This window comes from Mytilus galloprovincialis, chromosome 9, assembly GCF_965363235.1.
Source record: "Mytilus galloprovincialis chromosome 9, xbMytGall1.hap1.1, whole genome shotgun sequence".
In the NCBI taxonomy this organism is placed as follows: domain Eukaryota; kingdom Metazoa; phylum Mollusca; class Bivalvia; order Mytilida; family Mytilidae; genus Mytilus; species Mytilus galloprovincialis.
The window spans coordinates 68,878,624-68,894,239 of record NC_134846.1 but is presented as its reverse complement, the minus strand read 5'-3'; the positions used below and the strand labels follow the sequence as shown (position 1 = coordinate 68,894,239).

Here is a 15,616-nt window from a genome sequence, read left to right as displayed (position 1 = left end):
CATAGTATTGAAGTGTGCCTGTAGTTAAGAATTTAATAAACCCATATATTTGTCCTCCCTTACGTAAAATCACACAAGTTTCCATTGACTTTGACAATACAATTTAAAAATTTTGACATCACCATTGAAAAGTAATTGTTTCTTGGAATCTGAAGGTTATTTGGAGCAGATCTAAGGTCAATCAGAGACAAAATTCAGCTAAATACTAAAAGTGTAGTATGTTTATTCAACTGTTGTGACTTACTTTAAGTCTTTGTGTCTCTCTTTTTCATTTTTTGAGAATGGTGCTTCACATTCAAATGATGCTAAACTTAAATCTGAAAAATAAAATACATTTCGTCTGAAAATGTCTGGGCATGTCATGTTGATTATGGTTAAATGCAATAATCAATCATATTTCTTTTTAAATAGTAGTCAATATTTGAGCTTGAATAAAATATTTCATTTCACTAAAATACATTTCGTCATCAATCTATCAACTTCAAGGAAAAATCAAAAAGGGAAAGTCCCTAATCAAATGGCCAAATCAAAAGCTCAAACACATCAAACGAAAGGATAACTACTGTTATTTTCCTGACTTGGTACAAGCATTATCTTATGTAGAAAATGGTGGATTAAACCTGGTTTTATAGCACTAAACCCCCCACTTGACTGACATTCTATCATTCAATTCTGATTCATTAGCGATAATTAAACAAATTTGTACTTACTTGACTCAGAGAAAACTGGATTTGTAAGAATATAATGCAAAACATCTGCCTTCTTCTCAAATGGACACTGAAACAGATAAAACTGAAAATGAGCATTGTGTTAAATCTCAAAATTCTCAGTACATTTGTATTGGCTGTAAACAATTACATTTACTTACTCTTGTTACATATTTTATTATCCCCGGCTTAGTATATATCTAGGATTTTGATTGGTTAACGCACGTCGTTACAAAACCCATAGCCCCTGGGTGTTGCTAACCCATATCCCCGGACGTTGCTAACCATTATCCCGGGGAACTTCACGCAAGTTTTCCTTAGTTTCATGATTGCTCCTAGTGAAATATTGAAATCTGTAGATTATCCATGATGTTTGTAATTAAATATTTAATTCATTAACGATTTTGTCCTATTATGCCGATCATTTACACTCATTTCATTAAATGCATCACTTGACTGCCACATTTTCAAGGAATGGGACTACTGACCTAGCTATGCAAATTACCAACGTTGACGTCACACCATCTATGGCGTAACGCTCACAACATTGAGCGCCAAATTTGACTCAATCCAGTTTCTCTGTCTCCGTATTAATAACGTCTTATATTTGACTACCTGTAGGGTTCTACCAAAGGTAGTACCCTACACCCCGTAAAAAATATGTAAAATTTCCAAATTTCAATAAAACTTTTTTAGATAATGAAAAAAACGTTGTTTTCGCGTTACACTTTGTACCCGAATTTCCATAAAACTCGCCCGATTCGGACTAAGACCGGGGATAAATTCGTTATCTACGTTCATATCCGTAGATATGGATATTTTAACACCCTTCAGTACCCTGTACACCCTTCGGCTACGCCTCATGGTGTACTGGGGTACTTCAGGGTGTTAAAATATCCATATCTACGGATATGAACGTAGATAACTTATAATATTTACTTTGGCTCTGTTTCTCCAAAATTCACTTGGAACATCTATTTCAGCAAAATATTCCTTTGCAATCTAAATTCATTGTTTATTTTAGAAAAGTTTATGCATTATTCCAGCATACAAAATGTTTTGTTTAATTTTTTGAAATCTAGAGTTTTAACTTAGATAAATAGATGTTAAATTGACTTCTCACCTGAACCTGTTGCCAGGTGACTAATCCTGAAATCTGTTTAGCTAGCTGCCAGAACTTTTCAAAATTGATATTACCATTTTCTAATCTAAAAGACAATAATTAAGTGTTAAAAAACATGAAAAGGTTATAAGTATAAGACGCAATTTTCATATTTTTAGGTCCATATTTGAAGCATTGTACATGTTATTGTAAAAGTTGAATAAATCAATCAATCAAGTATAACAATGAGTTCCTATAATTATTTTTTTTAGGATGATCTCTATTTGTATTTCCCCCTTCTTTTTCACTACAAGCTATAGGCCCTATGTTCATTTCATTTGAATTTCTCCAAAATTCTTTTTTTAATTTCTCAGATTAAAACCACAAACTCTTATAACAAATACTTACTTGCTAGAATGGCCTTCGTTAAGGAAATACAGATCTTTTACAAACAGACTGAAGAAAGGAATGACTATCTGAAAATATAATAAACAAAACTAACTTAAAATGGGATTAGTATTTCAAATCATTCTAAAATAAATTATAATTTAAATAAAATTGAACAAATTATCTCCCTTTGAATTTGATATTTCTTTGTCTGGTGGTGTTGTATGCCTCTAAAGTGTTTCTAGAACTTTGTATAAAAGTAGTCTTCTCATAAAATTACATTTTTTTATTTTTTTACACATATAAAATGGTCTTATATTATTCAAATATTTGAATTTTTACAATTTAAAAGCTCATGCATGTGCATGTACCTTATGGGCTCATAATTGAACAAAAATGATTCTCATTAATATAACTGATAGGATTCATTATTTACTTTGACAAATGATTGTTTCATTTTCCATTAAGACATACCTTTTCTCGTGCATTGGTAGCGCCCTCTGATCTCCACATGGCTGCCTTCAAACAGGACCTATAGCTGCCAAAGTTGTTTGATGGGTCCATTTGATGTTCCAAAATCTCAAATTTTGCTGTATTAACTTTAGCCCACTAAAAAACAAAACATAATAATGATTAACACCACGTAAAGGAGTTATGACCTAACCTGCTCTAATGAAGTGAATATGAAACAATTGTAAGCTTGCTCTTGCTATTTATGGTATAGAAATGAATTGTCTCCCTTTGAATAGGCTGAACAATGATAACACAGTCCTTGATTTTATTGATACTATCTGATCATGATAACAATATCCTTCAAGTTTAGAAACCAAGACAAATATCATAAAACCTGATGCAAAAAAAACATCTTTGTAATCTATATCAATTGAACCTATTACAAATGATGGTTGGACAGATGACTGTTTTAATGTCCAGCAGCAAATTACATTAACTAAATGTATGCATATTCAGGATGACCAATATGGCTGTTTTATAGTCTGATAAATAGACAGGCATAGGTTCTATGTCTACTTACTGTTTTCTTTAACCTTGACACTTGGCTCATATTAAGACCAGCTATAATGGCTATCAGAGAATTAAAGTTTCCAATGTTGATGCATTCCTTCCCCACATCTAAGAAGTATTCTATCACTTTTACCCTATTTTTCTTCTTTAAATGCTGAAATTGAAAACAAAATGAACATAAATATTTGTTAAACATACATTTTTTATTGTGAATTTACAGATCACACCATGCAATTACTGGAACCATTAAATTAGCAACAAAATATTTAAATATCAAATTTCTGGTCCTTTTGATATCTGTATATAAGTGTTTCTTTCATTTTTTTAACATTTTTAAGATGCCATGAGCAAATTAATGAACTATTTGTTATTAAGGGGCTTTTTATAGCTTATTATGTGGTAATGATTTTGCTCATGTTTGAAGGCTGTACAGTGACCTACAGTAACTTCTACATCATTAGGTCTCTGGTGGAGAGTTGTCTCACAGACAATCATATCACATTTTCTCATTTTTATATTTTGAATGAAAACAGAGCATACTCCTTATTTGTGACATATTTATACTTACTGAACATATTTCTGTTGTGACTAGGTAACTTAATCTATTAAACCAATTAACATAAGCTTCCAAATTGGAGGTTTTCTTCATATCTTTAAAGGATGTCTGTAATAAAAAAACACTGTGTAAATATATAAACATCATTTCTAATACACAGATAAATTTCTACTTATGAAATCAGTGATAAGAGATTTGATTATAAGGTATTGCAAATTTCTTAACAATTACTTTGTATACATTACGGCCATTTGGGATACTGGTTTAATGTTTTAACAGAAAGAATCAAAATAAAACTTTTTAAAAAATCCAGTATACATTAACTCAACTCTGTAAATCATAAATGTTTGATTAATTAAACTGTCTGATTATATATTAAAAACTTCATACCTCTGAGCTGACTGGTTCTTTGGCAAAGGCTTGAACAAACTCTTCTGGACCAATCTGTCCAAGTCGTTCCTGAAAAAAGTTATGACAAAAATTAACATTTAACAAAATTCTAGATTTATAAATTTCTAATATGAAACATAACTAAGAGGCAAAGCATGTAAATACAAAATGTAAAAAGATACTTTGAACTCAGTGATGCATAATCCAGATGGTTATATTTTAACAATTTCATGTAAATAATTTTACAAATTCTTGATTATATCATTCAGGTTTTAAATATACTTAACATCTGTTACATAATATATTCTAAGTACTTTTTCAGAATATCATATCACATAAAGGATCAAAATGTCAAAATTTTCTAAATCTTTTACTTAATAACTTCTTTTTAATAATACTTACTAATTCTATATGAGTGAGTTGTTGTGCACATTCTAATGGACTAGGACAGATTTCTGTAATGTCAGTCTACAATGTAAAAGAAAGTGATTTAAATAATTGCATGTAAAAAAAATCCTTTATATAAACTATAATGCTGTTAAGGCAAAACTTAAAAAAACTATCAAGCTTAATGATTTGATACCAAAGCATTGGCTCCTGGCTTTTCTTAATCGCTATAAGCATATTTGATATAATTTTGGCATGTGAAAGACTGTCAGCTACTCTCTGAAGCCAATTAATTAACCTACAAGGCATGCAACTGAAAAATGAACTAAAGTTGCAAATAAAGAAAGGGAAAAAATATGTTTACAAGTTGTATTGTAAAATCTTAAATATGTAATCCCTTTGATCTTCCATTGCAAGCTATATATCATTTATGGCATATTTCTTAGGTAATATTTCCTGTAACCTGTCAAATCAGAGAAAAAACTTACTGTAGGGACTTCCTGAATACTAGACTTTCGTACAGCTTCTGTGTTGATCTTAGACAATTCTTCTTCATATTTATGTAATGAGGACAACTGAAAATATGTGAAGGAAAATTTAAAAATTGCTATGCATTTTAAGTAGACAAGAAACTGTAAACAAATTCTGTGGAAATGAATCAGTATTTATCTTTTAATTAGCATCCAATCTATCACTTTAATGAATGAACTTGCAAGATGTGCAAATGTTTTTGATTCTACTTTAAGGAATTTGGAAAATTTTCAAATATCTATAACTTTTATATCAAAATTAAACACCCTATTCTTGCCAAACACATTCATTATTGGAACAGTTTCAAATAAATGTCCAAACTAGTAAAAGTGCCAAACTTTCACTATTAACCACTAACAACATTCTCTTACCATAACACATCTGTATTATACAATCAATTATATTTATTCAAGTAATCAAGTGCTTCTTAATGATTTTATCAATAAAACATTACAGGAAGTCAAGTTTATATAACAGCAGATCTTTGATTATCCAAAAGTTTTATCTCAAAATACCAAAATACTGGATTATTTCCAAGGTAAAACAAGGGAGACAACTATTGTTGAAAGTTAAGGGGAGATAAATGAGGTTAAAGTGCAAAGTGTGACACTTTTATGTTATGACTTCCACAATAGTTGTTGAAGGTGTGGTCCATGACAACATTTGACCCCGCACTACATAAATTACATTTAGTTGTATTTTTTACAATCATAAACATTAGTAATATCTTTGACCTAAATTTAAGACTGCTAATGTTACTCATCAGGCTGATAAAATAAACATAAAACTTCTGTATTTAAACTTTTTATGAATGAAAACTTTGTGTTATCTGATAAGAGTGAGGTGGCTAATATGTTTACAAAAATATTCATCAATGAATCCTGTGTTTATTCTAAATAGAAAATGCTTGTGGTTTGTACTCTGTGGTTTTTATTGTATAATGAAAATTTAGTGCATGCTGAGTTGTACACACTTTATAATAACCACAATATCTGTATACATATGGTACTTTCTTTTCAAATGGATAAGCTCAAAATCCAATTATGTTTTATCTTTTTGTTGTATAAAGTACAGGTTGGGTGCAGTTGATCATTTATACTATTGCTTACCTTATTAATTAAGTTATGAGTAAGACTAGCAAAATCTGTTTGTAGTTCTGGATAAATACTAATGATTCTTTGGGTGATTTCTTTTAACTGTTTCATCATTCTATCATCTCGGAAATCGTAGGGAAACATTTCTGTCCATTCTCTGTAAAAAAAAATTATTTACTTCTTAAGTTTTCCAATAAACATTTTTTCATTTATGAATGAATCACCCTTTTGAATGCTTTCAATTAAAAAAAAATGCATTCAGCTTCCTTTAGTCTTCAGTGTACCTGATGTATTCTATTACAGAAACAAGAAACATGGATTAGGTGGGCTGAAATTGGTATAACCTTTAAATTAAACTTTATAAAACAGTTGGAGTCTTGGAATTCTTACAATGTTAAACAAGCAATTAATGAATGGGAAAATCTTATTAAGCCTGATATAATGCTCTTCAACTACAGAGTTTGACTGACAGAACATATATAATTTGTTTCACTTCGAACACCTGTTCAGTATGTCTAACTGTTAACAGAATCCTGACTATGCTTTAATGTAAATAGATTCCTGACTACTGTAAATTCAGAAATTATTGTGTGCATTTATTATTGCGATTTTGTCATTTTAGACTTAAATGCGATTTTTATTTTTACGATTTTGAGAAAAATCCTGTTTAATTCATATAAAACATTTCAAAATGCGAGTTTAAATTATTGCGTTTACAACTTTGTCGCATTTTTCACAATAATAAAAACCTGGCAATAATTTCTGAATTTACAGTATATTAATCAGATTCCAATATTCTCTCATTTTGTTTAGAAAAAAAATGTCCAGCCATCGATCGGCATAAACCTTTTATTCCTCTCATTGTACCCCTCTATAATTGTACATTTATATATTTTTTCTATACTCTGACAGTCTGATACTTATTATTTTTTCTGTGATATTAACTTTATAATCAATGTAGACATGTACCTGTAATTAGTGTCTTACACAATAGTGGAGACTGAAAAACCACCATGATATTGTCATGGAGTTATAGAATTGTCTACAGTAATCAATGTCAAACACAAAAGAGAGACTGAAAGAACACCATGATATTGTCATGGTGGCATAGCATAATTTGTCTACAGTAATCTATAAGAATGACAGGTGCCTGTTGTTTATCTTGCACACATACCCAAACATCAAGTATAAACTGTATATCAAGAAAATGTCAATAGAAGCCACAACCACACATACAATGCATGATCAAATACTGTTTTATCATGTGGTAGAAGTTGTCACTTTTTCTTAAGTACCAATCTCCTGTCTGATAAGTGCTTAGGATAAAAATAAATACATAATCTTTGCAAGAGAATGTTTTTTTTTCTTAAAACCCACCTCCACATCGGACATTCCACCTTGTGATGCTCATGGGATTAGGATGTTTATTTCCTTTTGTGGGGAAAATGAAATAAAAGTGAAAAATTGACCTATTTCTAAAGGGGAATAAAAAGATCTATGTTTAAAAATACATTGTCATAACTTTTTCTAAATCTGGAAACGGAAAATCAAAACAATTCAAAATCAAATTTAAATATAAATAAAGATTTAAAACTGGTGATCTATTTTAATAAAATAAAGTGGTATTTACCCTAACAACTGTAGTATATTTGGACCAAATGTTCCCAGTTTTTCTTGATTTATTTCATCTTCAGCCAAATTCTGTTGGAATACACATATCTGAAATAATATAAACTATATATATAGAATCTATCAAAAAAATGCAAACAGGTGTTAAGAATTCAGCAGAAAAAACACAAAAAGTGCCACTTTATCAAATCTTGGTTGATAAGATGCCAGACATTTGTTTCAACTGACCATTTTAACAGGTATAAATAAGAATTTTTTTCAATAGGATATATTGTCTAGTAATGAAGTCTGCCTCATGCCAGGAACAATAAAAGGTAAATTAACACATATGTAAACCCTTACATTTAGGATGGTCTTGACCAATGTCTAGAATATGGTTTTGATAACCCTTATATCAAGGATAGGTCTTGAACAATGTTTAGAATATGGTATGATAACCCTTATATCAAGGCTTGGTCTTGACCAATGTAGTTAACTCATACATTAAGGATTGGTGTTGACCACTGTCTACTAAAACTAGCTGCACCTAATATTCAATTGTGTCCTTGTTTTCTATGGACATGGAGGTTTAGCAAGACTTTTTAGCAAAGTTCATGTGTAATCTTTTTTTTTTCATATTTTTTAGTGACAACCAAAATCTGAACTAGTTTTTACCAGCTTCAGATTGAACTTTGAGTCATGTTTATTTTGTTTATAATACTAACCTGACAGACTTCTTTCAGAAGAATATGAGGTTTGATGTAAAGCCTTGAACTCAACAAGAAGGCAAAAACATAGGTTCTCTGAAAAACAGGAAGTAAAATACATAAGGTTACAAAAAAGCAGCTGTTACCTGCCCAATGATTTTAAAGTAGATAAAAGTAGATTGTTTATCAATAAAATGTAATCAAATATAATCAAAACCTGAAGGCTTCATTACTAATCAATGAAAAGTCCTCTGTAATTACATCTCATCCTAACTATAAAATCTCCATTAATCTTTATATAACAGCTGGTACTCTCATCAATACAATATATATATATGTGCCTGATCTTGTATATCCAACAATTAACAAATTTAGGGCAGATTTTCATGCCATGTTAAATGATTAATATATTAAATGTTACATGGTCTTCATGCACCATCGACCAGAATGTACTATCAGTTTCTATTCTTCTTTTTGGAAATATTTCATGGCACAAGTTGACAATTAATCAATAAAAACCAAAAATATCTGGCAGACAGAGCAATTATATCCTCACAAATCATTTCCAGTCCATACATATATTCCTTCCAAAAGATTTATCTCTAGGAAAAGACATTTTAAAGAATTACCATTTCTTATATGTTTCCCAGACCTCAGTAATGAGAAAACCACATTACTGGATTACAGGACTTATATTTTGCTACAGATTAATTAGTTAAAAAAGAAAATATATGCCCCAGTTCACATTTAACATTCTCTTTCATCAGACAACTTTCAATTAAAATAACATCTGACATTTTCTTAAAAAAATGAAATATTTTTCTGGCATTTTCATTAATGACAAGTACCAGGAACAAAACATTCATTATCATGTCTTTCTCTGTCAGTTGGAGCAGTCTTTTAAAAACATAGTTCTTCACACGAAAAAAATGTTTTAAAAATAAAAATTCATTGCATTAAATTGTTAATATAAAGCAATATCTCATAATAAAATTCAACAATCATTGTATTAATTAATGTTGGAATACACCTTATGAAATCTGTTTGACATATTTTATTTAACATCTGCCCCCCCTTTTTTTCATCCCCTAAAAAAAACAAAACAAACAAACATGGATACATTCAAATTACAATATTACATAACTATAATGAAGAACATGAATAACAGACAAGAGGATAGTTTTGAAAAGAAGTACTTTTATAAATCCAGCAATTTTTTATTATTAATCCAGTTCATCTCTCCTCCTAATGTTTGGCTGATGAAAATATCCACTGGATTAAGATGCAATAGTGTATATAAATAAATATTCTATCTGATGCCTCATCTGAGATCTGTCTGTACTTATTACACCCGTAGCCAGGGGGTTCGTACAAACCCCCTCTTGAAAACAAATAAGCACTGTTAAAGTTGACGTTCTGTTTGAATTGTGACTGTTAAAGTTGAGTATGATTGTATCCATCCCACCCCTCCCCTTGAAAATTCCTGGCTAAGCCTGCTTTCCCCATCAATCTCTTCCATATCGCCTCCATATTGACCCCCTCCTTTCCCTCCCCCGTCAGATTATACATACATATACTTACATCAGGATGGTAGTTTGTGGTTGGTACAAGGTGTTGTATCAGGGCTTCTAATGAGCCAGCCATTAGGTTTCCTTCTTCAAAGATTAATGCCTGTTGAAAATTTAAAATTCCAAGTATTACGTTTTACACACTTTTACGGATAACAGATGAATCAGATGTGATCAAATCGAGTCAGCAATATGGATTTATAATAACGTGACTGATCATCGCACAATAAAATCAATATGCCATTAAAATTGATCCAATTTTATAAAATGATTTGCTATCAACTGCAGTCTATTCTCCATAAACAATATGTTATAACCATGTAACTGTCAACATTACTACTCAAACATAAAGACGTAATAGATTCCAAAAACTGCTGTTTACTTCATCAACTAGGTAAATACTTATGAAACTTGGCAAGTTCTTTCTGATATATATATATATATATATATATATATATATATATATATATATATATGAAGCCCTAATTAAATTGTTTTGATGTAATCTAACACATCTTATAAGATATGAACTTTGTTTTTCATTCTGCATGTGAAACCTGGCAATTACTGAAAGGAAATCATCCAACCTTTTCCTTTAATGAAGAACAATCTTCCTGAGGAGTTTTAAGAATCAATGTCCGCCTCTTACAAATTGATGGATATTATTTATTCATAAAAAAAGCTTTTATTAACAATATCTCAACTTCATAACAAAAAGGCTGTGAAAGAATTTCTCTATATCTATAATAACAAAATTATGTACTATTTTTGTAAACTGATTAGCGCTAATCTATAGAATTATGATGAGCAGGTATAAATACCCTGGCATGATTTACTGGTATAAATATGACTGAAAATAGATTATCCAGTAAACAGTATCATTGATTCAATAACAACTTTACACTATTTAAAATGCATTAAAAAGATATAAAATATAAGGCAACAAGGAGTAATTATAATATTTCACGCTCTGCTTAATAGAAACACACAGAACAATCAAACATACATAATAAATGAGATCAATAATGTTCAATAAAACATTGTCAACCATAACAAATGTTTTATACAGATCATTTTTTTGTCTTCAAATAGAAAACTTTAATAAAAAGTGCATCTAAAAAGTTCCAATCTAAGTTTTATTTTATCACATTGAACCCTAACATAATTACAAAAAAAAAAATCCATTTTTTTTTTATTGGAAGTCTGTTATATTTCAAGACAAAGATCTGCTGAAAATTTGAGTCATTTTTATGCCTTGTATTTTAAGAAAGATCATAAGAGTTAGTAACACCTACCTCGTCTTCAGTGTAATGACTTGGTACCTGGCTGTCGTATCCTGATGGTCTTAGATCAAACATGCGAGAAAGACTTATCATCTGTGGCCCAACACTCTGCAAAAAATATCAAATTCTTGTACATGCAATGATTCTGAATGATCAGTACAACACAGTAAGGATTAAAAGATACATATACGCTAGAACAATTAGCCCATATATTATTTAAAAATCTAAAACCAAACCAACCACTTATGCTCTGTATGACAGGTGCTTGCTGATATAACAAATTCTGGTTGTTTGTCAGTTGATCAATGTGCACAGTGTTTTTTATATAAATTGTAACATTCATCATTCTATTTTTAACTTGTGGTAATTTTGAACAAATATAGAAGTAGAGGAAATTTAGTTACAACATCACAATTATGTTTGACTTCCCCCTATATAGACTTTTCAAAAAGCGCTCTCTATAAGTACTTGACAATTTGAATCACTGCAACAAATCACAAAGCAGTATCACTTTCAATATATGTAAATGGACATAGTTAACTGTAAAAGAAGCATCAACAAAAGCCCCTATTGTTTCTAAAGTAAAATTGAGAATTGCAGCTTTTAACTCTTTTATGTCTAGTGACTATTTTTTAATCCAAAACATGCGTACTTAGAAAATTTTTCTCAAACAGTTGAAAATATACATAGGGAAACACAAGTACACTCATACTTAAATTTATAGTGCATCAATAGCCATCTGATTTGCAACATATTGCAAGCATAACAAAGGAAAATCTGACAGTAAATCAAAAATAAAATGTGTTTCAGTGTTTCCCTACCTACCCTGGTTTTAAACCTCATATTTCCTACTAAGTTTAAGTTGAGTTTTGGTAATGAAGGGCAACAAAATTTGCAGTTTCCTGATATACACAAGGTAATTTTTTTTTAGCAAAATAAAAAGAAATCCTACCTACCCTATTTTTGTGCTAGAGAAGGAAGCTCTCAAAACACATATTTTTTGTTTGGCCTTTAATCTAAATCCTACTGATGCACAACATTATTTTCTTTTACTTTCAATTTTTTAAATTTATAACTGATAATGAAATAACAAAATATTTTTCCATGCAACACTCACCTAAATGAAAATGCAGGTGATAATTTTATCCCTTTAAAAAACAAAACGTCACGTCACAGTATTGACAACTGGGTATCTGCTCATGAATCAGCAGCATATTAAAAGTCAGAACCATTGAAATGTTTATAATTATGCAATACTATATTGATTTAAGTCAACCTGTATTAGAAAAATCAGTGAAAGATATCATCGATCTCTTGTTAAACATTTATTTTCCTATATCTTAACAAAGGTGTCAGTCCTGTCTTTAGATTGCATTTACGTCATATGCAATTTGACAACAGTAATCATATAACAATTAAATGTTGGCAAATTTATAACTGCCACCTACCCTTAATTGCTGCAGCAAATAATTGAGATTGACCTCCATTCTAGAATCTCTTATGTTAGAGTTATAATCCACATGGTTATCCATTAGCAACAGAATAACACAGAGAAGTTCCTTAATGCAAAATGCAGATCTATTGCTAAGAAGTTAGAAACATAATCACAGGAGATTCATGTTAAAGATGCTTAATTACTGAAAAGACGGTTAAATTACGGAAGGCGTTGACAAAGATGTACAACTGTTTTCCTGTTGGCCCTATACCTCAACAAGTTATTTCCTTTCAGACACTCATCCAAGGTCAGTTTTCATCCAAAAACAAATTTCTCATGTAACATGTAAACTCAAAACTATTTGAAACTTGGCAATTTGCTTTATACATGTATTAACTGTTAGTCTTTTTAAACAAGTATTTTGCATTACATGTAGTACTTACATGAAATTTTAAATTGAAGGTTTTTTAAAAGAGTTAAAATGCCAAAAAAATACACTTTAAATTTACGTCTTACAGTTGGATTCATAAGAGGGCAATAGTATGATACATGTATAATGATTTTTAAAGGAAAAAATCTGAACATTTAGATTTACACAAGGCAAAACTTAAGATATCTGTCTTACTTTTAGCTATAAATTTACGTCTTACATAATGAATGAAACACTTGACACTTGGGATTTAATCACTCATAGATGACGCAATTTGAATGTGCTTTTAAAGAAATATCCTGTATTTGTCAACTTTTCTTGGCAGAAGATCTACAATATGATAATTACTTATTTCAAAATCATAGATCATATTACAGCATCACCCATATTAAAACATTATCCCAATCCCATTATGGCCAATTAAAAGAAAATTTTGGACAGTTATGGTATTCTTCAAAATTGAACTGACCCCTTGTTTCAATTAATACTAGAAACAGACCCATTCGCTCCTTCTGCACCCTTATTCAAACATTTAAACTGGATGACAGTTGAACAGAGAATAAAATATCATAAGTTAGTGATGACATTTAAGTGCATTAAAAATGATGCCCCATCATATCTTACTAACAAGTTTCATTATGTTTCAGACAGAAATCCATACCCCTTGAGAAATGCTGTTCAAGGAAACCTCATACTCCCTAAACCAAAAACAGAATTGTTCAAAAAATCTTTTATGTATTCTGGACCATTCTTGTGGAATAATTTGCCAATACCGTTAAGAAATATTACAAATGTTAATTCTTTCAAATACAAAATAACAGATCATTTATTGAAATCAACCTAGCTATATCAATAATATTAAAAATTGATCATGTCATCATGTTTATTTTTTTCATCACATTTTATCAAGTTGTATTAAACATTATTATCATACTTGACTTTTTATACTAATGTATGCAATGTATATGTTTGCATTTTGTTTGATTTCTCATGATGAGGGCCTCAGGGAAGATTAGTTATATAGCTAACTGTGTAACCCTCTTAAAATAAAGTATTGTTGTTGTTGTTGTACCATGAAGTCCTCCAATAAGATTTTATGATGCATAGGTGGATTCAGGAGGGGGGGGGCTGGGGGCCTCGTGCCCCCCTTTCGTGGGAAAAATTTGGTTGATTATATAGGGAATTACTGAAGCATGACTGGAGTGGGCCCCCCATTAGGTCTGTCAGCAACCCCCCCCCCCCCCCCCCCCCCCCCCCCCCCTTTATGAAGATCCGCCACTGGATGGACTGTCATATATGTGGTGCTGTAAGTTTTGGTACATCATGGTACATTGTATTTTATATCCCATGTTGCTCTAACATTATTACAGAGAACAATGACCCCAGGAATCATATTCAGTTAATTTTTAGCTAAATTATACATTGTATATTGTGCAACATGCAGGATGAAAAGTTGCTATAAATAATATGTAACCACAAACACTTGATTATGAAGAAGACATATTTATAAATCTTAACCTTGATCAAGGGCATGCATTTTGAATGTGATCCAAGAGGATCAATGACTTTTTTATACTTGATTAAGATGTCCTCAGTGTGACTGTTCGGTTTTATCCAAAAATGTATCATAAGATATGAAAAGACTATTGTCACCCGAACAAACTTAACCTTGAGTTTTACCACACTCATACCACATCTTTTTATTATATCTTCTCAGTACAGATACTTATTTACTTTATTGGATCCTGGCCAAATATGGTCAAACTATTGTCATTCCTAATACTGTGTCTACTTTGTTGCTATACTTCACTCATTATAGCTCGAGAATAATAAGTAATGACTTCCTATTATTGGCACCTAGGCCATTGACTCCTAAATTTACTGTGAGAACTCCTGAAATTTACCAGGTTCAAGCTCAACATGCTCAAAGGGCAAATATTGACTTTTTTCAACAAAAAAATAACCAGAAAAAATATGTTTAAGCTGTGGATAATTCAGTTTTACTTATCATGTATTCTTATCATAAGAACATTTCATAAAATAGGCACAGATTTGTAAAGGATTCACTCAACATTCATCACAGAGGTCCTTTTTAAATTTGTCCTCTACATGTAGTTTAACTTAAACCAACGCCTTCAATTATTTACTGTTAAGGAAAGAGATGAACACTTACCAATCTTTTTTCTTTTTTATTTGGTTTTTCTTTAGCAATTGTACCAAATATTGAAGGCTGAAAAAAATATAAAATATTTAAAACATGACATTTTAAATTTATATAAAATATTTCTGTCTGTCAAGACTATCTAATACGGAAATGTTTTCTTCTAGCTTTACTGCAGATCAAGTACATTGATTGATTGATTGGTGTTATAGCGCCACTTTTAAACACCATTTTTGAACTATTTTAT

The 15,616-nt window shown here is 30.5% G+C and overlaps 1 protein-coding gene across 4 annotated transcripts in view; it reads right to left on the bottom strand.

The window, feature by feature from the left end:
• Positions 1-15,616, bottom strand: part of LOC143045768 (ras-GEF domain-containing family member 1B-like) — a 57,507-nt gene that overhangs the window by 3,058 nt on the left and 38,833 nt on the right. For 3 of the 4 annotated variants that reach the window (XM_076218495.1, XM_076218497.1, XM_076218496.1), the window contains 16 exons: positions 15,382-15,438; positions 11,356-11,451; positions 10,074-10,163; positions 8,511-8,588; positions 7,808-7,896; positions 6,193-6,334; positions 5,041-5,127; positions 4,568-4,633; positions 4,166-4,234; positions 3,788-3,883; positions 3,230-3,373; positions 2,671-2,805; positions 2,218-2,285; positions 1,831-1,915; positions 711-777; positions 245-317 (listed from right to left, as the gene is read on the bottom strand). In XM_076218495.1, the coding sequence (XP_076074610.1) occupies positions 245-317; positions 711-777; positions 1,831-1,915; positions 2,218-2,285; positions 2,671-2,805; positions 3,230-3,373; positions 3,788-3,883; positions 4,166-4,234; positions 4,568-4,633; positions 5,041-5,127; positions 6,193-6,334; positions 7,808-7,896; positions 8,511-8,588; positions 10,074-10,163; positions 11,356-11,451; positions 15,382-15,438 (1,442 nt within the window). Of the gene's footprint in view, positions 1-244; positions 318-710; positions 778-1,830; positions 1,916-2,217; positions 2,286-2,670; positions 2,806-3,229; positions 3,374-3,787; positions 3,884-4,165; positions 4,235-4,567; positions 4,634-5,040; positions 5,128-6,192; positions 6,335-7,807; positions 7,897-8,510; positions 8,589-10,073; positions 10,164-11,355; positions 11,452-12,791; positions 12,944-15,381; positions 15,439-15,616 lie in introns of those variants that run through there. The other variant, XM_076218498.1, reaches the window with a different exon arrangement.